Here is a 24,799-nt window from a genome sequence, read left to right on the forward strand (position 1 = left end):
ATATCGGAATTAAGAGTACGCACATCTATAATAATAGAGGTTCTGTTCTTTTATATAGTCAGTATAAATCGAAAACCTCGAATGGTCATGCTCAATACACACATAGTGTACTAGTGTAATTATATAGTAAAGACAAACTAATACCAAATTACACTATAACTGTTCCAATGGTTTATCCTTATCCATCTTGGTTGTGAGCTACTATTTATAATTTATAAGGAACCGATAACATGATCTTTTGTGTGGCACCACACACCATGTTATCTTCAATATAAATTAAATGGACAACTGCATCGACATATATACAAATATTAAATGCAGACATTTGACCAAAGTGATTCTCATTTCAAAATATCTCAAAAATAGATGTTCATACAAAAGCTAGGCTTATAGTATACATCCCAACATTAGAGAACCAATACGGGAATTGTACCTTTCTAATGTGACATGCTTTCCTGAGCTGGTCCACCTCAGCTCGGATGATCTTATTTTTATCGGTCGAGAAATTTCTCTTCTTTTGCTTGATCGGTCGGGAATCAGGCAGGAGGTGTAATTTGTGCTAAGCCACCTCAGGCTTGACCCCAAGTAGCTCTTCGGGGGGCCAAGAGAAAACATCCCTATTGCGAGTCAAGCATTAGACCAGGTCCGTTTTGACTTCGATAGGTAAGTCGCTTGATATGCGAGTGAGGCTCTCCGGGCGATCAAGATAGAGTTGGACCTCCTCCCAAGGGATGGACTCCTCTTGAATGATGTGGATCCTGCCATCCTGGGTTTGCTGAGCCTTGCGAGCCTCCACCTTCACCATGTTAATGTGACACCTACGAGAGACCAATTGCTCACCTCTAACTTCCCTGACCTAGTCTCCCACAGGGAATTTGATCTTCTAATGAAAAGTAAAGACTACCGTCCGGAACTCGTACAGTGCTGGTCTCCCTAAGATGACATTGTATGAGGACGGCGAATCCACCATTATGAAGGTGCTCCTCCGCGTCCTCACCAAGGGCTCGCTATCCAAAGATATGGTTAGCTTAATCTGACCAATGGGTCGTACCTCATTGCCGGTGAAATCATACAACGAAGTAGCCATGGGCTGGAGTTCACTGGCGTCGATTTGCATGCCCTCAAATGCACTCTTGAATAGTACATTGACAGAGCTTTCGGTATCAACAAAAACTCTGGCCACACAATTGTTGGCGATAACGACTTTGATTATTAGGGCATCGTCGTGAGGAAGCTTCAGCTCCTCCAAGTCTTGTAGCCCAAAGCTGATGATGGACCCTGCAGCTTGCTCCCTGCTACATCCTATAGCGTGTATCTCCAAGCGCCGCTCGTGAGACTTCTAAGCCCTAGCGGAGTCTCCATTTGTGGGCCCTCCTGAGATCATACTGATCTCGCGGATGGCCATGTTTCTCTTGTTCTCCTCTTCCTAAGCTTCCCCTGGCTCCTGGTTGCGGTCGGGCTGCTGATTTCCTTGTCCTGCATTGTTGGGAAGGGGTCTACTAGACTGACCTGCCATGGGTTGTTGGCTAGCCAATATCCTCTGCTGAATCCTGGGTGCGATCTTAGGTGGAGACAGGCCCAGCTCAGCTGCGCACCGAGAGTCTCGGGTGAACTAGAAGCAATCATTTGTGGCATGGGTGTGAGACCTATGATAGGTGCAATAACACGGCCCCCACTGCCTGGGCCTTGAGGCTTGAACTGCTGCCACACGTTGGGTCGGCCTTGGATCCTTACCGGGAGGGAAGGGCAGTCAGGCATCCCGGGCAAGTGGAAGAGGTTGAGCTGGTGGTTGGGGTGACCTCTTCTCTGGTTGGTTGGCGGGAGTAGGCGCCTTGTCCGCCTTCCGCCAAGCTGCTTGAGCCTCTTCTACGTTGATATAGCTAGCGGTCTTCCCAAGCATCTCATCAAAGTTCTTCACGGGGTCTCGGATGAGATCTCAGAAGAACTCCCCCTCTACTAGTCCATGAGAGAAGGCGCTCATCAGTATTTCCGAGGTAGCAGATGGGACGTCTTGGGCCACCTGGTTGAAGCGCTTGATGTAGCTCCTTAAGGGTTCAGCCAACTCTTGCTTGAGGGCGAACAAACAGTGATTTGTCTTCTGGTACTTCCTGCTGCTGGCGAAGTGGCGCAGGAAGACGATTTTGAAGTCATGGAAACAAGTGATGGACCCGTTCGACAATCCATCGAACCATTTCTATGTCGAGCCAGATAGAGTATTCAAGAACACCCAACACTTAATAGTGTCGCTGTATTGATGCAACAGCGCAGCGTTCCAAAACTTACGGAGATGATGCTCTGGATCCCTGCGGCCATCGTAGTCTCCAATGGCCGGGGGCTTGTACCCCTTTGGTAGCTTCTCCTCTAGTACCCTTAGAGAGAAGGACATTTGCTCATCAGGTTCCCCTCGGGGCTCCTCCCTGAGAACTATAGCTTTCCCCTTCTTTGAGTCCCTAGGTGGAGAGTTTTCCGTCATAGAAGCTTACGGTTGCTCTTTCTTATTATACCTGTCAGGGCCCTTATGATAGCAGTCCGGAACTAGTTCCCGATAGAAGGGCGGGGGGAACTTCTCTGGCTGCTTCCTCTTAGACCCTTGATCCGAAACATGAGTTGGATCCTTGGAAACGATAGGCATTTTGTATGGTCGCGAAGCAGTGGTTTACTTTTTGGAAGCCGCTCGTCTCTTAGCTTCCTTGAATAGTTCGTACTCCCCTACCGTCATGGTCATATTGATTCATCCGGTATCCTCCATCTTCACGCTTCAAAATAGGTGAAGAAAGTTTCCATAGATGGCGCCAAATTGATCCTGTCCGAAATCTGAGTCAGATGAAGGTCGGGTGAGCTGTTGCTGGCGTTGACGCAGGAGCCACTGAGACACCTTTCTCGTATACGCTTACAAAAATGAACTCCCACGTGGTGCTGACGGACGACGATGACTGAGCCGACGGTACTTGAGCTCTACGCACACTCAGATAAGCACACAGGCGTTAGAGGCCAGAAACCAGAGAAAAAACTCCCGGAACAGGCCCTTCGACGCTCAAGTCAAGTACTTTTTCCCCAGAAGAATAGTGTACGAAGCAGAAAGAAAGTAGAAGACAAGTGCGAATGTGCGAGAGAGCGTACCTGCGTAAGATAGAGGACCTCCCTTTACATGACAGTGCGTACCTCTGGAGGCTGATCGATGTCAGAGAATGTTGGATGTCAGGCCCTGTCGAGTTATGGAGGACACGTGGCATCCTCCTGTAGGCTGAAGGAAGCTTCCATTCGCAGATGACCGTAGACCGTTGGAATATTCTCTGACATACAATAGTTATTCTCTGACAGACGATTATGATTCCCTGACCCTGTTATCGTGTAGCTCCTTCTGTCCTGACCGGGCACGAATAGGATAGCTCAGGACGATCAGTCGGGTATAACACCTTGCCTAAACCTTGGGGGACCAAGAGCTGTGGAGAGATCGTTCAAGAGCTGACCGAGAGTTGGTTGACCGAGAGTTTAGCTTACTGAGAGCACTAGGCCTAGGTACAACCAGGCCATGAGAGCCCGACTAGTCAGATCCAAGTCAAGTATCACCCCGACTACCTACCAAGTCTTAGACTAAGGTGTCTCAAATCTGGAGTTCCGGTCTGTGAGAATCTGACTTGGAATCATGTTGCTGACGTCATCACACGGTTCTACCTCCTCTTTCCATACCTGTTGACTGCTTCATCCCCTTGACTTCTGACTGTCACATCCACTTGACTTCTAACTACCATATCCCCTAGACTTCTGATTGCCCAACCTTATCGGATCCCACTATTATACACCGTATCAGAGACATTTTACTCTTTTTTTTCCAAATATTATTTTTTTTATAATTTTCAAATGAAGAAAAAAAAAGAATAATCTTTTTATTGTTAGTTGTCATAGAGTGTTAGATAATGACTTTGAGTTTTACCACTTTCAACCAATTCAATTTTAATTCCAATATAAATATTTAATAAATAAAGATTTAATTCTAATATGGAAAAATTTGTCAGTTCTGATCATATGCTCAACGATATTTGGATTTAACATTTTTTTATTTAAATAATATTTATTTGAAAGTGAAATTAGTATTTTTAATTTTTCTTTAAAAAAAACAAAGAGTCAAATAGATACGAGATTGAAAACCTGAAAGTCGTTCACCTCCTGAATTTTTACCAAAAAAGCTAAGTCGCTCATCTAACCGCAAGCGCTACCACCGCAACCGACTCCCGCCGTACGCCATCCCCCAGCCCGGCCCACCGCATCCAATCCCCATCAACTCGTTCCTTCTAGCCGTTGACGTCGGTTCCGACGTCCGTGACTACCCACGTCGCCGTCGCTGCTCCCTGCTCCTCCCCGCTCCACGTCAGCCGATTTAACGGCCGTTTGAGTTTCACAACTAACCAACGTTCTATAAAATGGCGGTTCGTTCGTTGCTGCTTCGCCGTCTCAATCATTCCTCTCTCTCTCTCTCCGGCCGGCGATCGAGGAAGACGCAGAGGGAAGCGGCATTGCAGCAATGGCGATTTCGAGGTCGTCCGCCTTCGCGCTCCTCGTCTTCTTGCTGGTTTTACCAACGGAACACGGGTAAGTTAAATCGAATCCAATCCTCTTCTCCATTTTAAACTCATGGTTTACAGAGCACGCATTGCCGCATGAACACGGGTCAGTTTTCGCCGTCAGATCTGGCGGTCGGAATCCGATCTGACCAAATCGTCCTCCCATGTTTTCACCATCTCTTTTTGCTTCTCTATGCTAAACCAGATTGGAAGATGGCGTCGCCGTCGGTGCCGCGGATGACCCAGAATTGATAGCATCGCAGGTGGCCATGTAAGCTCATCTTTCCACACAGCATTTTTCTCAATTAATTGGTACGTTTTAGTTGAAGCTTGCGGATCTTAATTATGTTTGGAACAATCGACTCACGAGAATGTGACATTCTCTTTATGTTATGAGACAATGATGTACGTCTAAGGACGAGTAGGCCGTGACAGCTCCGCTACCTCCCCCTGATACAGACTGTAAGGAACTAATAAGTAGTATTAATTAAGCGGACAGGACTAATCAGAACAGGGGACTCTATCACATTTTGCTTTGTTGGTGTTGAATTTAATTATGTTTTAGAAAGAGTAATTTTAGCTGTTTAGATTAATTTTTCTCACCGCTTATCATGTTTGAGTCTAGACAGAGATTAATCCCAGGTCGGTCGGTCGGCCGGCCATCCACATCAGTGGATAACAACTTGGCCGAGCTCGAGCCACGCGAACCTCAAACGTCCATGTTACTGCATGTATGCCAATCTGGCTAGAGACAGTACCGTTGCAGTAGAGTCAAACCATGCATTTAGTTAGTCCCCCACACCTTCATGCAGAAACGACTTCACCTTTTTTTGTTGCTACTCTGGTTAGAATAACGAGATGACAATGGATCAAACAAACTCAGTTATAACGTATGAGCCAAAATTACAGAGCCCTCAGAATCCCACACAATCTCGTCGACCATTAATCTGTGGAGGATATAGAAGTTCATTTGCCATAGCTGCTAACGAATTAAGCAGGTTAGAACAGAGTAAATTGGCTAGAACATGGCGCCTTACCAATTTTTTTTTTAATAATTCAAATATCATATCCTACTATATATATATATCATCTCAAATGGCTCGTTTTATCCTACTACAACAATCTTTGACACAAGAAAAAGCAAACAATATATAAATATAACCGTCATAAACAATTATTTTTATCAAAAGTCTCATGGGGGCATCCAAGTGTCCAGTGAATTTATTGTCATTCTTTTCTCTTGATCATAAGATATGCAGCTACATGAATTCAACAAAGCAATTGTTGGTTGAATTTCTTTCGTTTTTTTCCTTTAAAATAAAGTAGTTGTTTTTTTTGGTAATATAATTCATGAATATTTATAGCGTAAATTTATGTGTGATGATGAAGGCAAATAAAGAACAGCACGGCACGGCTCTCAGAGGATGACTCGTCGACGTGCGGAACCGGGAACCCCGTCGACGACTGCTGGCGGTGCGACCCGAAGTGGCACAAGCACCGCAAGAACCTGGCGGAGTGCGGGATCGGGTTCGGCCGCAACGCAATCGGCGGACGCAAGGGTCGCTTATACCACGTGACGGACCCCAGCGACGACGACCCGGTGAACCCCCGGCCGGGCACCCTCCGCTACGGAGTCATCCAGGATGAGCCGCTGTGGATCGTCTTCCAGAGCGACATGGTCATAACGCTGTCGCAGGAGCTCATCGTGAACAGCTTCAAGACCATCGACGGCCGCGGCGCCGACGTCCACATCGCCAACGGCGCCTGCATCACCATCCAGTTCGTCACCAACATCATCATCCACGGCCTCCACATCCACGACTGCAAGCCCACCGGCAACGCCATGGTCCGCAGCTCCCCCTCCCACTACGGCTGGCGCACCATTGCCGACGGCGACGGCATCTCAATCTTCGGCTCCAGCCACATCTGGGTCGACCATAACTCCCTCTCCAACTGCACCGACGGCCTCATCGATGCCATCATAGGCTCCACCTCAATCACCATCTCCAACAATTACTTCACCAACCACAACGAGGTTAATCTTTTATACGCCTAACTCAATTACTAGCTCTCATTCATCTAACAGTGAACTTTTGCAGGTGATGCTTTTGGGCCACAGCGATTCGTATAAAAAAGACAAGGTAATGCAGGTGACCATCGCATTCAACCACTTCGGTGAAGGGCTAATTCAAAGAATGCCGAGGTAAAAAAGTTAACCGTAGATGATAAAGATTACTCTCGTCGTAGTTTCTCAAAACATGCGCAACGACGTACAGGTGCAGGCATGGTTACTTCCATGTGGTGAACAACGACTACACTCACTGGGAGATGTACGCCATTGGGGGAAGTGCGAACCCTACTATAAACAGTCAAGGCAACAGATATCTCGCACCTAAAAATCCCTTCGCCAAAGAGGTGAGCTGAATGAATGAATTCATCGCGATCCCAAAATGCCTATAAATTTGCATTGAAATTTGCTGTGTAGGTGACCAAGAGGGTGGGAACTCCGAAAGAAGAGTGGAAGGAGTGGAATTGGAGATCAGAAGGGGACCTCCTAGAGAACGGGGCCTACTTCACCCCGTCAGGAGCTGCTTCCACTTCGAGCTACTCCAAGGCCTCGAGCCTCGGGGCCAAGTCTTCCTCCATGATCGATTCCCTCACCGCAGGGGCAGGTGCCCTCAAGTGCCGTAAGGGGTACGCCTGCTAGCGCTGCTCTGCTCCCAACCGGAACAAACTGCTTCAAGGTTATGGTTTTTATTGTCTTTAGTCTTCAATACTTGTATTCAAATACAAGAAAAAGACATGAAGCAAAAACAAAACAAAAAATTTGCGAACATGTTATGGAGAACCAATGCTATTTATTCTAAACAATTATTTACATCCATGAGGATTTTCGTCATTAGAAGTTGATAATTTGACTGTAAATAGTAGACATAATTTTAAACTACAAGGCAATTTCATTTGATTGAGAACAGGAAACAGAAACATGAGTTAAAGGAAAAAATCAAAACTAAAAGGAGATGCATCAATTTAAAAATACAAGTACAATGTCTTCTTTCAATCAAAGCGAGCCAAATGTGACAACTAAACTCGAGTCTTAAACAATAATGTTCTGGGAAGATTAACAAGTAACAACTAAACTCATTTTTAAACTGCAGCAGCCGCTGCCTTCTTCCTAGGAGCTGCTTCTGTCCCTGAAAATAGAGGATGGAAAATCAAGTAGAGGGCCTGCGGCAACAGTATAACCATAATCCAACTAGAATCTAAAAGCCATAAATTATCAAACTCAAAGAAAAGGTAAATATTAGTAAAAGTGACCCTATGTTTCTTTCACTGGCAGCGACTGTCCCATTCTTTCTAATTACCAAAAAGAAACCATAGACATATAAAGAATAACTAAATACCGCTCTCCTTCAGCTACCTCCTCCCTATTTTTTAGACACTGCCAGCTCCCGGCACCGGCCAACCACCACCCACCCTCTGTGGGCCCTTAACGGACTTGGGTCTTCTAGCATTCCCCACCTGCCTCTTTTGTTATTCTGCAGGGATCTCATTCCAGTTTAGGGCTGCAAAAGAGTCAAGCCGCTCGTGAGCCGCTCGGTCAAAGCTTGACTCGAGCTTGATTTTGACCGAGCTCGAGCCGAGCTCGAGCCGGCTCGTTTAGTATTCGAGTCGAGTTCGAGCTGTTATAATACTGGCTTGATGGCTTGTCGAGCTTTTTCGAGCCAAGCTATATGTATAATATATGTTTTTTATTTATTCATGTTTATTAATAAGTTTGGTGTCACATTAATACTGGGCCGTCACAGTATATTTTATCTATTCTATTAATAGCATATTAATGTAATTAATGGTAAATACTGGGTAAAACTGTAAATTTCAAAATTTTATTTTTAAAATCTAAATTCAATTCCTAAATTCTAATTCTAACTTCTAAGTTCGCTCAGCCCTAATTTCTCTCAACTCGTAACGCTCAACCGGCCCTCACCCTTCGCCGCCACCATCTCAACCCTCACCCTTCGCCGCCGCCATCTCAACCATCGCCGCGACGCCGCCTACTCAGCAGTCACCATCGTTCCTACTCAGGAGTCGCCGCGCGTGCCTACTCAGGAGTCGCTGTAGTGCCTACTCAGAGTCTCAGCCGCACCCAACAAACCTCTCGCGTGCGTTTATTTTTTGGTGAGTTTTCGGAAAGCACTGTGTTCTTTGCATTTCTTGCTTCTTCTTGTTTCTTATGCCATAAATGCACAAACTTGGTTGTTCAAAAGATTCACAGCCCCAATTTAAAAAACTAGGGTTGTAACAGTGGCTTCAAAGTGGCATCATTCATATTATAAGCTTTTGGCATGGTGATGTGGTAGACAAAGTTGTCATCATCAGGTAACTCGTTGACATCATGCTTGATGAATTTCACACTGACATGCTTGATGAATTCAGAACCACTAGTGCAGTCTCCAATTATGTTATGCCGACTAATCCTCTTAGTTTTGTAGAATGGCAAATTTTTATCCTTAAACGATATATATCCCTCATGATCACTTACCTTCCGAAAGAGTCTAATTGGTTGTCCAGACTCCAGAAATGTAATTTGTTTCGATAGTCCAGAAATGCAATTTGTTCTCCTTAAAGTTTAATTGGTTGTTGTTTTTATATTTTTTTAAAATTCTAACAAATTCTATGCACTATAAATTACAAAAAACATATTGGCGTGAATCCTGCCTTTGTTTGTAGATTATCTTTCTCTTCTTATTATTGTTTGAGTTTTTTATAATTTATTTGGTAATTTTTCATCTCTTGATCAGTTATGTCTATGGAAGAGTCATCTATTCCACTTACCGTAAATAGTGTCATAGATGAAAGTAATGAGGTTAATCTTGAGATCAACAAGCAAATTGACACAGCTGGTCAAGAAACACAAGAAAATGCTGAAGAAAAAGAGGAAGAGGGCTTTCAAACAAAGAAAAGAAAAAAAATTTCAGAAGTATGGAATGATTTTGATACAGTGGATGGATCAAAGAAAGCAAAATGTAAACATTGTCAATCTCTTTTTACATTGGGTAAATCAGGGGCCACATCAAGTCTTTTGAGACATAGATTAAATTGTGTGAAGAGAAAAATTAATTTGCGAACAGCTGAACAACAAACAAAGTTGAATTTTTTGCCCGCTGATTCAGCTTCACCATCCATTCTTACTTTGCATTCTGGAAAATTTGACATGGAACAAATGAGGGAGGCAGCTGCTCATTGGATCATGATGCATGAACACCCATTCACCATTCTTGATGAAGAGGGGTTCAATTTAATGATGAGGCGTGGAATGCCGGAATGGCAAAAAATTAGCAGGACAACATGCAGAGCAGATTGTATGAAAATTTATGAGATTGAGAAAAAGAGGTTGAAGAAAAGTCTTGAGTGTGTTGATAAAATAAGTTTAACAACAGATTGTTGGAAGTCAAAGACTCAAAAGATTGAATACATGGTTGTCACTGGGCATTGGATTGATTCTTGTTGGAATTTACAAAAGAGAGTTTTAAGTTTCATTAACATTCCACCACCAAGGGGAGGTCTTCAAATTTCCGATGCCATTTTCAAGTGTATGAAAGAGTGGGGCATTGAAAACAAGGTTTTTACTATTACAGTTGATAATGCTTCAAGTAACGATTTGGCTATTCGATATATGAAAGATACCATTCAAAGGTCTAGAACATTGGCATGTGAAGGAAATTTATTTCATGTTCGCTGTTGTGCACATATCTTGAACTTGTGCGTTCAAGATGGATTGAGGGAGATTGAAGGTATTATTGGTAATATAAGGGAAAGTGTAGAATATGTAAATCGTTCAGAGGCAAGACGTGTGCAATTTGCAGAGTGTGTGCAACAATTACAGTTGAAGGATAAAAAATTGATTCGTGATTGCAAAACCAGGTGGAACTCGACTTTTGAGATGTTAAGTTGTGCACTCAAGTTCAAAGAAGCTTTTAAGATGTTTAAAGAACGTGATCCCTTTTATGGTTGCTGCCCTCAAGAAGAAGAATGGGATAAAACTCAAAAGATTTGCTCACTGTTGGAGGCTTTTTGGACAGCCACACACATTATTTCAGGTAGCGAGTATCCTACTTCAAATTTATTTCTTCAAGAAGTTCAAAAAATAAAGTCAGCATTGGATATTTATGCACAACATGAAGATTTGTTTCTTAAGCAATTAGCTAGTAAAATGAAAGAAAAATTTGACAAATATTGGGGTGATTGTAATTTATTGATGGCTATAGCTGCTGTGTTAGATCCAACCAAAAAAATGCTTGCAGTTGAATTTTGTTTTCCTAAGCTTTATTCTGAATTGGATGCCTCTAAGCATATCTCAAAAGTTAAGGAGATAATTAATTCTCTTTATGAGGAGTATGTTGTTGAAGAAACTAATAAAGGAGTGCCTCATTTACCTGAGTCTGAGAGTTTTGGTTCTTCAAGTGTTAGAAGAAGTCAACAAAATTCTGTGTATAATTGGGATGATTTTGATGAATATTGTGCAAAAGTTGAAACTTCAGAGACTAAGAAATCTGAATTGGTAGATTATCTTGAAAAGGGTCGTCTAAAGAAGAATGAGATTCCTAAAATTTTTTCATGTTTAGAATGGTGGAGGATGAATAGAATGCAGTATCCAATATTGTCAAAGATAGCAGCTGATATTTTAGCTATTCCAGTGAGTTCAGTGGCTTCAGAAGCAACATTTAGTGCAGGGACAAGAGTTATTGATTCTTATCGTTCATCTCTCTCTCCAGACACAGTGCAGACTCTACTGTGTGGGGGTGATTGGCTTCGACATATACATGGACTGAAAAAGAAGACTAAAGTAAGTTAAATTTCATTATTAGCTTTCTATGTTACATACTAATGAATTTAATCGCTTATTTATCTAATTTTTACTTTTTCAGAAAGCTAAAACTTATCAAGAAATTTTTCTTCCAGTATCTACCTCTTAAAGTAAGTAAGATTTCAGTTCTTTGTTTATCATGTTGTTTCCGGTGTAATTATTGTGGTATGATTGCTGCAGAAATTTGATATGGAATTTTGGAAACACATGTTAAACAAAGAAGAAGATATGGAAATTGCTGCAGAATTTTGATATGGAAACACATATGTTAAACACATGTTAAAGTAAGTAAGATTTCAGTTCTTTGTTTAACATGTGTTTCTAGTGTAAGATTTCAGTTAAGCTTAATATCACTTCGTATTATTAAATGCAGGTTGCAGTATAGGTGGTATGATTGAGAATTTGATATGGAGAAGAAGATATTGATTGCTGCAGAAATTTAATGTTTTGAGTAGTTTGGGTGGTTTGAATTTGGAATATTATGTTTTTGGATTTGGTTAATTTTGTTGGGAATTTGAGATGAAGTTTGGTATTTTGGCAACAAGAATAGTGTTTTATCATATAATTGTGTTTTTGATTTATGTTTTTTTTATTATATATTTGTGTTGTGACTTGTGAATTTGTGATGTTCAACAGTTCAAGTAGTTTTTTCTTTTATGAATAATTGGTGTTTTGATGTTTAGTTTTAGTCTTTTAGAGAGGAATTTGGTCATTTTTTATTTAAAGTTGTTATTGTTTGATATTTGATTTACAGAAAAATTGGCTTAGGTTATGAATATTTTAGTTTTTAAATTCTGACAATTTTAAAATTCTATGGATTGTTTTAGAAAACTGATAATCTGCAATTTTGTATTCTACATTGTAGAATTTAAAAAATGACTTAGGTTATGACTTTGGCTCGAGCTCGAGCTCGAGCTCGAGCTTGAAAGCTTGAATTTAATTCGAGCTTTTCGAGTCGAGCTCGAGCCTTGGATTAAATGATCGAGCCAAGCTCGAGCTTAAATTTACAAGATTGATCGAGCTCGAGCTCGAGCCGAGCTAACTTAAATCGAGTCGAGCCGAGCTCGAGCTAAGACTGGCTCGAGCTCGACTCGGCTCGTTTACAGCACTATTCCAGTTGACATCAACCAAATTGAATATATCCATAGAAACAGTAGGGAAAATCGCCTCATTCACCATGGCTTCAATGGCAACAAAACATGGCCTGGTTGCGATGCTTGATGCCACCTCCAGCACAACCAACATTACCTGGTAGGTAGACTTTATCTGTAACCCCACCATTGATGCAAATGTCACCATCAGAAGCATCTTTCAAGGCTAGCACATGGAGGGGCTCCAATATGAGGCCTATGTGTCAATGGTGGTGCATCACCTAGCTGCCATTTGCATGGAAACACAAGCTTACTGACTGCTTCTCCGATTCAATTTGGTTCACCACCTGCAGGCGATGGAGGTGGGGGAAGCTAAAAATGTTCGTGGTGTTATGTTGTCCCCACACATCAGACAAAAGAAAATGGAGATGTGTCGCTATGTGATCTCATGAAGGATAGCATCCTGTGCTGCCATTTGAGTGCGCCACCAGCCACTCTGCAACCTCATCCCCTTCAGCTTCACCCAAGCAAATGAGGAATCTCAGAGTGGGTGTCAGAAATGGACCAAAGGCTGATGCAAGTGGTGCAACAGGCAAGTGATGGTTCCCAGTGTAGAGAAGGGTAGGCGTACAAAGGAATAAAAGAATCATCCCTTTGGGAATTTTGCTAAGGAGAAATGAAGAATAGTGATTACAAGCAATTAGTTTCAAAAAATCTGGAGCAGGCTTTAGTTTACATAGAAATCCATCCAAGATTACACCAAAAGAAAGAATCAGCAACAAATGACTTGCCAATGATTTCTAAACTTCAGCAGTTCAATAATTTTTGAGCAATAATCAAAGGGGTGCCCCTATCATCAAAGGGGCATCCCTTTTTATTTTTAATCAAAAGGATACCTCACCCCCACCTGTCAATTCGGGTGAGTTCGGATCGGATTGCAACAAGGATTTTACAAAACAAAAAAAATCTCAACCCAAAGTTGAACACACCCCAAAAATCCTATACCCGAGCCCGATAATTGGGGGGAGATCTCCTGGTCCATATTTTTGTGGACCAGGGGATGGACCACAATTGATTGTGATCCCTCCCTGGGTTCACCCGAACCTAAAAACCCCCAACCCAATCCCAATATTTTTCGGGTCGGCTCAAGTCTGGTTGATCGGTCAAGTTCATTTTTGACACCCCTATCCCACAAGCCTCCTTATAAAATAAGGGGTACACTATTCGACATTATTATGTCCTGCCACCCAGTAATATCAGCCAAATGTATTACCATGTCAAGTCTATAATGTAGCAGTTACGAAACTGTAACTGCTACAATGCATACTTAATATACTAAAAAATATTCACGTTATAGCAACTATGATTTTGTAACTGCTACAAAACGGATTTGACATGTTCATTTAACATTCACATTGTAGCATCTACGAAATTGAAGTTTCTACAACCCAAGCTTATTCACTTAACATTCATATTATAATAGCTATGAAACTGTAACTAATACAACATTGTAGTGGCCTTGTAGTTGCTACAACATAGACTTGTTTGATTTGTACAACTGACAGATGAGACTGAATGGCAGGAGATAATAATGTTGAATAGTGTACGGGAGGATATCCCTATCATTTTAAAGGGAGGCTAGTGGGGTGAGACACCCTTTTGATTAAAAATAAAAAATGGGTGCCCCTTTGATGATTCTGAAAAAATAGGGCATCCTTTTGATTTTTGCCCAGTATGTTTTATCTACAGGTGATTAGATTACCAGCTCTGATTGCATAAACAAGATACTAAAACAAAGCAAATCATATAACATCTACAACTTTTCTAGCAAGTGTCAAGCAAGGAACCAGTTGAAGGCTTAAATCCATTAATGGTTAAAATTAATATCTGAGTGGATTAGGATTAGGCATACCTTCTCTGAAATTGTTCTTGAACCTTCTTGGTACATGACGAAGATACCTCATTCTTCCTGTACCTGTCGTCTTTCTTCTTATTGCCTTCACACTCCAGTTATCTGTTTCAAGAAGATATCTCTCGTTACAGCAAGACAGAGAAACATACCATAGAAGAAAACACATAAAGAAGCAATTTTTTAGCTACATGTGAGGAAAAGTAGCAATTCAAGCCCGAAATGTAAACAAAAGTTCCATGGGTTTACATACAAAGCAAATTCTAATGAAAGTGAACGAAAACAAACGGAATGTGATTTCTTACACTTCCGAATCCGCGCAGCGGGGTAGCCGCAGGAGCCGCACCGGCTCTTCTGGAGGTGGAAGCTCCTGCGTCCGCACCTCACGCACAGAGTGTGGGTCTTGTTCCTCCTCTTTCCGAAACTTCCCGTTCCCTTGCCCTGCAACAAAGAGAAAGCATCACAAATTGTGTTAGGGATCGAAGACGGTGACTCAAAGAATTCATACGCAGCGAAAATGGATCAACAGCAGATTCGCTCGAGAAAGCTACTCACCATGGCCCTTCTCGCAGCTTAGCGGCGGTGGAATGGAAAGAAGGAAGGTTAAAGAGAAAGAAAAACCCTAATAAGCGGTCTCGAATTATATACCTTCGCGACCAAGGGCCAGCCCTCGATCGCACGGACAAGATTGATTATTATACGGATTCTGAATCCTAACCGCTCGATGCCTTTTTGAGACAAGAGTCTAATGGGAAATTCATGTTAAGAAATTTCTTTTTGAAAAAAGAATATTTTAAGTTATGTATGAAATATTATTTATTTTATTAAAAAAAATGAATATTCTTTCAATGATATGAATAAAAAGATACTCTTCTAATCTTCTGCTAACTCTCTATAAATATTTAAAAAAAAAATAGACATCTCAATTCTGAGTTCAATTAATGTTGAAGGTAGACAGCAGAAAATTCAAATACTCGTTACATAGAAATCATTCTCATATGAAATATGAATCCATAGTGTCTTGATATATGACATTGCTAAGCTACATATCATCAGATAAATTCAAGAAATATATTCAAATCCTTCTATGGTATTCCAATGTCATTAGTGATTTTGAGCATTTGAAAATATCTCAAGTAAAATTCAAATACTCATTACATAAAATCATTCTCATATAAAATATGAGTCCACACTGTCTTGATAGGTGCAATTGCTAAGCTACGTAATAACTCCAAAATACAAACTAGCTCCGGATATTATTTTAAAAATAAATCTAAAATTACAAACTAATATAAAGTTGATATGAAAAAAAATGATAATTCCAGTTAATTTTATTGGCTATATCTGAAGTGATCGGTCTGGTCCTACGGAAGTTTTTCATCGACTACCAGGTAAATCGGGAAGCGCACGCGACGATCAGTCCAGAAGTCCAGCATCCTTTGATTACGCTCTCCATTTGGAGAAAAAAAAATTCTGCAAATACGTCGTAGCTGGGATTTAAACCGCGGAGTATCTAAGAGACAACTTAAATATCATACCGCAGCATCATGGCCCCGGGGACTAATATAAAATTCATATAGTCCACATAGAGAGTAGCTCACAGATTAATTTTTTTATTAAATAATAATTTTTAAAAATATTTAATAAAAAAATGTTCAAAAATAAAAAAAAAACGACATCATAAATTATTTAAATTAGGTACTCCTTTTAAAAAACATAAAAGGACACCTTATTAAATATCTCTTATCCAACATTATATGATAACTACTGCATAATTGTTATAATATTATTTCTTATTTTTTAACACTATTATAACAATTATGACTAATTATTATAACATATAAAAATTATTGAGTAGCTACTATAATAATTTTAAAATAATTTTTTTATTAATTTAAAATTATTTTGATAAAGTTTAAATAATTTTGATAAAGTTGATAAAAAATATTTTCATAATTTAAAATTGAAAAATAATATGTAAAGGAAAAATTCTTAAAGAAAAATTCAATGTTAGACATTTTAAAATTTAAAATTTTAAAATTTAGAATTTATCTATAACTATATATAGCAGCAGCTATCCATAGCTTTCACAACGTTAAAAAACAACTATTTTACTTTAATCAAATTACTATATAAAAAATAATATTATAGCATACACTTTATCAACTTGATAAAAATATTTAAACTTCATTAAAGTTGTTTTAAATTAGTTAAAATCACTTATAACTAAATTTTAAATCTTAAACCCTAAATTCCTACTACATTAAATCTTAAATCATAAATTTTAAATACTTATATCAAAATATTTTTTATCAACCTAGTCAAAATTATTTAAATTTCATCCAATTCATTTTAAATTTGTTAAAATCGTTCAAAACATTTGTAGCAGCTAATTAGTATCAGGTACAATGTGTAGAATCTACTAAATAAATGTTGCCCCCAGGATGTAGTGCAGACAGTGGACGCATGACATCTCTGGCGTAATGGTCAAAGGTTAATTCTCAGGAACCGACGATCTGAGATTTATCCCACCATGCGTCTATACCCTATGTACTTACATTTATCTCTCTCCATGTCTGTGAGGACGGCACTAGAGAGCTAGGCCGTTGAGGTAGAGGATTTTTTTTTTAAACTAAATAAATGCTACAATACTACACTAATATTATATTAATTAATATTATAAGTTGTAGTAGCTAAGAAAAAAATGTGATATCACCACATTAGCGGCACTCTCACGACTGCCCCACGCCATAGAAGTGAATACAAAAAAAAAATATAACATTAGAGATAGAATTTTCGTCGCTATTCTGTTGCTAATCTCGTTTAGCGACAAAATAGCAACTAAAAGATCACGTTGATACGAGTTTTGTCGTAGCCTGTGTTTAGAGACGAAATTTTAATTTTCATCGCTAAATAGCTATGGAACATAAATTTCATCTCTAAATTTAAAGACAAAATATTATAACCGTCGCTATATATGTTAACAGTGTTAGTTGATGTTAGCAACGGGATTGTAATAACCCGTCACTAACTTAGAGCCAATTTTTAAATATTTGGTCGCAATGTATCGTGATTTAGGTATTTTTTTTGACAATTTTAGCGATGGAATGTCAATATTCCATTGTTGATTAGCGATGGAATATTAATATTCCAACCCAATATATCGTAATATTAGGCAATTACGAGAAACAATAGTGATGAAATATTAATATTCCATCGCGGCATATCGTGATATCAGACAATTTTTGAGAAAATAGCGATGGAATATTTAAATTCTGTCACTAAATAATGACGGAAATTTAATATTCTGTAGCTAAATGCTGGAATTTAAACAGACAAAATCTGTTTCTACATTCATCCCTATTTACATTTTATATCAATCTAAACTATCACATACGATGGTTTTCAAACAACACACTACATTTACAATTAAAAAAATACAACACAAAATAACATCTGAATGTAAATATCCAAACAACAGCATAATACTACAACATCTCCAACAACGATAATCCAATCCAAAATATCCAAGCAAAAAAATCCAAACACAAATCTAAAACTAAATATCCAAGTAAAAAAAAAGGAAAATATTTAAACATCTCCAACATCTGAATGTATAGTACTACAACATCTGAATTTTAAAAGCACAATACAATACCTCCTAGCAAAGAAAATCCAATCCAAAACTAGCGAGTAGTAATCAATCCTGCAGAAATTTTAATACGATAGATTACTAATAAAACAAAGAACAAACTAATACATAATTATGAATAACATATTAAATTTAATAATATGAAATTATTTTACATACCTGAATACTAGTTTGGATATCTAATGATGGTGTTGTATAGAATAGATATCAAAGTTCCTGAAAAGATATAATACAGCATTAGAGATAGTTTCATTAGCGAACAAAAAAAAAGCAAAAAGTTAAATGTCAAGACACCTATGACAATCTACTGATCAGGGGGGTTATTAGGGTCCTAAGGGTTATTATGGTTCTGATTCTCCTGAGAGGAAAAACGATATGACATTGCACTCATCTAAGCCAAGAAGGTCTGGGCCTGCATATCCCGCGCCAATTTGCTCAAGATCCAATCGGGATTGTTGTTCCGCTCAAAATTCTCTCGCTAGGCTTGAGAGTTGGGTCTTCAAATCTGCATTTTCTTACTCTAAGGCATCTACTCTAATAGATGATCCGGATGAGTTCGATGATGTACCAGGATGACTCCTGGCCCTAGGAGGCATCGTCTGATCATATACGACTCTTGCCTGGGGCCTAAGACTGTAGAGGTTGGAGGTCGTTTTCCTTTCACCAACCACATCATAATAAATATCATTTATCTAGTCGGTGGATAAAGTCTGTTCCTCACCTCCCTCTAAACTATTCTAAGACACTTGTGCAACCCTAGCAATAATTTGTTTATTTTTATCAGATATTTAAGTAATCATTGTTAATAGTTAAATATATTCAAGTATATATTCTTACGTCTAATGTCAACAATCAACGATCTATAAAGTTGTAATCTTTTGACTTATGTGTCTTGGTAAATACCTCCCAATAAGTAGGAGGTCGTTGTAGCTCTTGTTCCTGAATATTAAAGAATGTAATTATTTCCAAATATTGGAATGCATTTATAATCCAAGTACAAATTCTTATAGAATTTATTAATTGTAAACTCACGAAATCTAAGGCATGCTCGATGATTGATCGGGATCCAGCAATATGTTTTATCACTCAGGTACTAGGGACAGCCAGCTCAGTCTTTTTATTGGCTCGAGCTGTCATTACATTTTCCTACCATTTGTCTGCGTTCCAGATGACTTGCCATGTATCCCAAATGTCCTCAGGTACATAGGATGGTTTTATTCCCTTTTGTCTTGTTTTGTATAGCATGTCTTTGTAGAGTTTGGCACAAATTACGTTCTAGGTGACATAAAATTCCACCTCGTGCCCTATCTTCCAAGTATATTTTTTCTGCAATAATATGTTCACAAATTATTATAAAAAATCATGATAATTAAAATTGTTTACCAAAAAACTCATTGTAATAAAATTACTTCATTTCCTGGTCTACTCGCTTCCATGTAGTACTAGCAGGGCTAAATCACTATTTAAATTTGGATGTGATATAGGTAGATACTCTATGACCATCTGGGGGTAAAACTGTATTTAACAAATAAAAATATTAGAAATATGTAAAAAAAATAGATGCAGTGAATAATGCTAACAATACCAATACTTACCAATTCCCCAATAATTCGTAAAACAATCTGGCTCCAACGTTAGACATGTCTATATCTACACAATTACATTATAACACATACGCATACACACTAGTTTTAATCATAAAAATAATAATGACTAATAGGGTAAGACTAGTGATATAACCAAGAATATTTAGATCTAAATAAAAATTTACCTTAACATTAATGAATAATAGAGTATAACTAGTGAGATATATGAATTTTAATCATTAACATTAACATTTTGTAGGTCCTCCTCACTAGACTCTGTTAGTTCAATAAGCTCCTTACTATTGGACATCTCTCCATCATCTATCTCTTCATAAGATACATTAATATCTACAAGTAATTGAGATGTTGATTGAATATGAGAATCTACTGAATGTATCTTCACTGTATCATTTTGAAATGCATCATGATTTTGGGTCATGATAGAGTTTAGCATTTCTATAGTAGAGCGAGGCTTTGTTTATCAAACTGCTAACCATCCACTAGGTCTTCTCCTCTTCATGGGATATTCAAGATAGAAAACCTACCCCGCTTGTACCGCGAAAATGAAAGGTTCATACTTGTTGAAACTTTTATATACATTTACCTCTACTAAATTATAATTTAAATGTATTCTGGTACCTGTTCTTAGAGTCGGATAACACCAAGAATATTTAAATAACACACATCTTTTAATGGGTAAGGTAGGATATTCAATCTCTATGATTTTTTCAAGTCTCCCATAATAATCAAACTCACAATTATTGTTGTTGACAGATCCTTTCACACAAACACTTGAATTGAAAGTTAGTCTGTGTGAATCATGTTGTGTCACACAAACACTGTTGGTATTTCATCTATATTTGAATGATTAACGACATTCATAGCGTCATAAACCATTAATTGCATTGCATTCTCATTAGATGAAGATTCTTCTAAAGGAGTTATGCCAGATGAAGAAGCAACCGAAGTTCACTACAACATTTTTTATTTTTGGCAATGCCTCTCATTGCAACGGCTTAAAAACCGTTCTCTTAAAGTACATTAGGCAACGGTTTTTAATAGTGTTGGTTTAATAAATTTTTTTAATATGCAACGATTAAAAACCGTTCTCTAAAATACATTTATTAAAAAAAATTATACTAAATAGATTAGGCAACAGTTTTTAATATTTTTTTTAAAATATTGTTGCGCTACATTAGGCAACGGTTTAAACTACAATATTCTTTATTTTTTGCAACGCCTCTCATTGCAACAGTTTAAAAACCGTTCTTTTAAAATACATTAGGCAACAGTTTTTTTTTTTATTTTTTTGCAACGATTAAAAACCGTTCTCTTAAATTACATTAGGCAACAGTTTTTTTTTAAAATATTTCTCCAACGATTAATAACCATTCTATAAAATAAAATTTCTATTTTTATTTTCCTTTTCTAAAATAAACCCTATCCGCGCGTTCATTTCCCTACTCATTTTTTTGCCCGACCTTTTATTTTCCCTACTTTTTTTTTCTTTTCCCTCCTAAAGTTTCCCTATCCACGCGCGCATTTCCCTCAACCACGCACCACGCACCCTCCAAAAATTGTTGTCTACCCCGCCGGCACAAGCGTCGTCTCCTCCAGTTACACCAGTCCATGTTTATGTGAGCTCGCTTGGAGTAGCTGGTTAACAAACAGCAAGCCGACCGCTTGCACCAGTCTTGAGACCTGATCACATCTCTTATGAGGGAGAGGACGAAGAGCAGATAGATTTCGGCTTGAGTTCTGATTGAGAAGGCAACGGGTGGCCTTAAAGCAAGTGCGAGGTCCGTAGGTTGTTTCAATTTTACTATTTGTTGATTTTTGTTGATTGCAAATGATGTGCGAGGTTTCAAGTTCAAGCCTCTGACTCTTCGACTCGGATGAGTTGGATAATTTTATAATTTTATTTGATGGTAAGGGATCTTGTGTTTAATTTATCGGACTCAATCATATGCTTGACTTGGGCTTCGGCCCAAATTCGTACATCGACGCGGCCCGATTTGGAACCTATAAGATCGAGCACCGGAAGCATGAATGGTTGCCCCTCTCTCTCTCACTCACTTGGTGTTTGAGGCGACGGTGAAGAATGGTGGTGCTCAACGACGGATTTGAACGATCATCGACAGATCGTTTCGGCGTGGCAACTGCTGCTGCTGTGCCTAACTCTTCTGATCAGTTCGGGGTGGGAAAAACGAGGGAAGTTCTCCGAAAGCTTCGTTTTCATGTTCGTGTTCTTGTTCGTGATCATAGATCTGGTGTTTACTAACTTTTTCTTGCGTGGATCGTACTTTAACTTCTCCAGGTTTGTGTTTTTGTGAGTTCTTTTCACGATTTTCGCTGATTTTAGGGTTTACTGTCTTGCTGTTCTTTCGATCATGTATCTTCTGATTCTCTCTCCTTCTTGTCGATTAAGGCGATGATGAGCTTGCCCATTGTGTTTTCCCTGAACCGATGCTGCCTCTCCCTCTGCTCTGCTCTCTCTTCTCTCTCTCTCGCGCGCGCGCGCGCGCGCGCGCGCTGTGTGCATATGTATATATTTCTGGAATAGGACGCGACATGGATGGCCTGTGTTTTTGGTAGGCAACCGTCGCTTAGATCGGAAAGTAGACAGTATCATGGGCGTGCCTGAGCCTCTTCTTTGCTGGAGAATCTCTTTTTAAACACATTCGTTTCCTTTTCTTTTCCTTTTGGTTTTCTTCAATTTAGCCTTCCTTTTTTTTAACCTTTCATCTTCTCAACAATCTTCTTCTGCCTGCGAATGGTTCTCTAATGTTTTCATTGCTGATGATTCTTATGTTTTTTCCCTTTGGTGGAGAACAACACAGTTTGAAAGTTCCGACAAAATACATAACTCTCTTGTCAGGTGAGATGCTCGTCGATATTACTTCTTTTGAATCCCCAAATGAGCAAAAGCAAACTACGGACCTCTCAAATAGTAAAATTGATAGTAAAATTGAACAAATAATAAAATTTTACTTCTTTTGTCCGTAGGTTCTTGGAAGATTAGTTCTTCCATAGTATTCTTTGTTTAATTTGGCTTGCTAAAAGTTGATTGGCATTATGATTCATAGCTATTGCCTTTGTAAACATCAGATGTCGATTCTTATGGTAGAAGCATTTGTATATTCCTCTTTTGTGACAAAAATTGGGAATTAAACTAATCTTGAGAGTTTCTAACTAACGTAAATTATTGATAAAGAGGAATCTTGGCATTGGAATAGTTGCGTAAAGCCCTCTTCAACGTCAGATGTCGATTCTTATTTTTTTTGCTTAATACTTGATCCTCCGATTTCAGAAATGATTTTAAATCACAAGTGTATGAGGATTTGGTTTCTTTTCAAACTTTTCTTTATTACTTTAAGACATGATCCTTCAATCATAGAGATGATTTCTTTTTCCTCGGTACATAAAACATACAAATGCACATTAATTTTGTTTAATATCACAATGACAATATCCGTACTGCGTATGAAATGATCAGAAGGGTATGACAATTTTGTTTCTTCTTATATCGTACTTATATGCTCAAGGCATGATCCTTCTGTATAAAGACAATTTGATCCTTCAGTATAGAGATGCTTCCTTGGTTGGCTCACTAGTTGTTTTCTTCAGTCTCATTTCCCTAAGTTCTCTAGAGACAATTTGATCCTTCAGTATATTATTTATCTTATAGTATCACCAGTCTCTTTGTTTACAGAAATTTGTTCTTAATTCCAATGCTTTTGTTCTTAATTTTTCATACATTGTCTCACTTGTTATGTTATTGTTTTAATCATTTTATGTGCTTTTGTTTTTTTTTTCCTTTTTTAGAAAAATGAATAGGAGAATTGATATTGAACCTCATCAATTTCAAGTTAATTCCAGTGTTGAATTGCTCAAACTGTATAAAGTAAAAGTAGAAGGTGCCAAGAATATGAAGAAAAACAAATAATCTACTTCAAAGCAAGAGCCAAGGAAAAATTCTACGGCTGGAAGTGCAGTCCAAGAAGCTAGAAATACTCAAATACAACATCAAAAGAAAGACTACAAGTGCAATTCAAGAAGGTGCCAAAAATATGAAGAAAAACAAAGAATCTACTTCAAATCAAGAGCCAAGGAAAAATTCTACTGTTGCAAGTGTAGTCCAAGAAACTAGAAATACTCAAATACAACATCAAAAGAAAGACCAAAGCAAGTAGCCATTAAGCACTACAAGTGCAGTTCAAGAAGTTAGAATGCAGTAAGAAAAGTTAGAAGTAAGATCTACTTTGATGCAACATGGAAAGCAAGAACAGAGGAAGAAGCTATTAGCCATTGGAAGTGCAGTCCAAGTAGGAAGATCTACTCAAACACACCACAAAAAGCAAGACCAGATTAGACAATCCTTAGCCACTGGAAGTGAAGTCGAAGTTGGAGGATCTACTTACATTCCAAGTCAAAAAGACCTTGATCAGTAATGATAGATGACAAATGATTTTATATTTTGTGTGCAAAGATTTAAGTTTAAGGTAGAGAAATATTAAGACAAATGTGGATGAAGATGATGCATACTTTGTTAATTAGTATATTTGTTTGAGTATTATAATATTTTGTTTTGGATAACAACTTAATTAATTTTCTTCAATATGTATGGATGATTAATATATTTTGAGCATGTTTTTCTTTAATTGGTATAATTTTCTTCAATTGGTATATTTTCAGTATCAACGACAACAATTTTCCTCTGTTGTTATCAATGACAACGATTTTCCTGTGTTGCAATCAAAGGCAACGGTTTTTCTTGTGTTGCAATCAAAGGCAACGATTTTTTCTGTTGCTATCATAGATAACGTTCATAAACCGTTGCCATAGAATGATTAAAAAACCGTTGGCTATATTCATCAAAGGCTGCGGTTTTTTTTTATAGTGTTGCAAATTATTAGTAAAATCGTTGCCTAAACAAAAGGCAACGACTGACTATACCACGGTTTAAAAATCGTTGTCTAAAGAAAAGGCAACGATTTTTATACTTTAGGCTATATTTTTTGGACATTGCCATTGGTGAAAAATGTTGTAGTGAATATGGTGAGACAAATAAGGCCCTTCATATTGTAGTAATTTGGAATAAATTCTTTTTTACAAAGATGTGTTTTTACAG

At 38.4% G+C, this 24,799-nt stretch overlaps 2 protein-coding genes and 1 long non-coding RNA gene across 4 annotated transcripts; 2 read left to right on the top strand and 1 right to left on the bottom strand.

Annotated features, from left to right (window-relative positions):
• The first annotated feature begins 4,452 nt into the window (after positions 1 to 4,452).
• Positions 4,453 to 7,414, top strand: LOC122056737 (probable pectate lyase 1). 2 transcript variants are annotated; one of them, XM_042618827.1, is made up of 6 exons: positions 4,453 to 4,590; positions 4,768 to 4,833; positions 5,952 to 6,597; positions 6,662 to 6,765; positions 6,839 to 6,977; positions 7,048 to 7,412. In XM_042618827.1, exons 1-6 carry the CDS (start codon positions 4,523 to 4,525, stop codon positions 7,267 to 7,269), a joined length of 1,245 nt encoding a protein of 414 aa, XP_042474761.1. In that variant the 5' UTR covers positions 4,453 to 4,522; the 3' UTR covers positions 7,270 to 7,412. The 2 variants fall into 2 exon arrangements, with proteins under 2 accessions (XP_042474761.1, XP_042474762.1); XM_042618828.1 differs by lacking the exons at positions 4,453 to 4,590; positions 4,768 to 4,833 and adding an exon at positions 5,722 to 5,845 and having other exon boundaries at positions 7,048 to 7,414.
• A 139-nt stretch (positions 7,415 to 7,553) lies between these two features.
• Positions 7,554 to 15,095, bottom strand: LOC122056738 (60S ribosomal protein L37-3-like). Its single transcript, XM_042618829.1, has 4 exons — positions 14,986 to 15,095; positions 14,736 to 14,871; positions 14,434 to 14,535; positions 7,554 to 7,756 (listed from the first exon to the last, which is right to left on the bottom strand). Exons 1-4 carry the CDS (start codon positions 14,986 to 14,988, stop codon positions 7,710 to 7,712), a joined length of 288 nt encoding a protein of 95 aa, XP_042474763.1. The 5' UTR covers positions 14,989 to 15,095; the 3' UTR covers positions 7,554 to 7,709.
• Positions 11,240 to 11,941, top strand: LOC122056739. The gene is made up of 4 exons (XR_006133372.1): positions 11,240 to 11,409; positions 11,492 to 11,540; positions 11,611 to 11,714; positions 11,804 to 11,941. It is a non-coding gene; the product is annotated as an uncharacterized LOC122056739 (long non-coding RNA).
• Positions 15,096 to 24,799: the final 9,704 nt, after the last annotated feature.

Source organism: Zingiber officinale, chromosome 3B, assembly GCF_018446385.1.
Source record: "Zingiber officinale cultivar Zhangliang chromosome 3B, Zo_v1.1, whole genome shotgun sequence".
In the NCBI taxonomy this organism is placed as follows: Eukaryota; Viridiplantae; Streptophyta; class Magnoliopsida; order Zingiberales; family Zingiberaceae; genus Zingiber; species Zingiber officinale.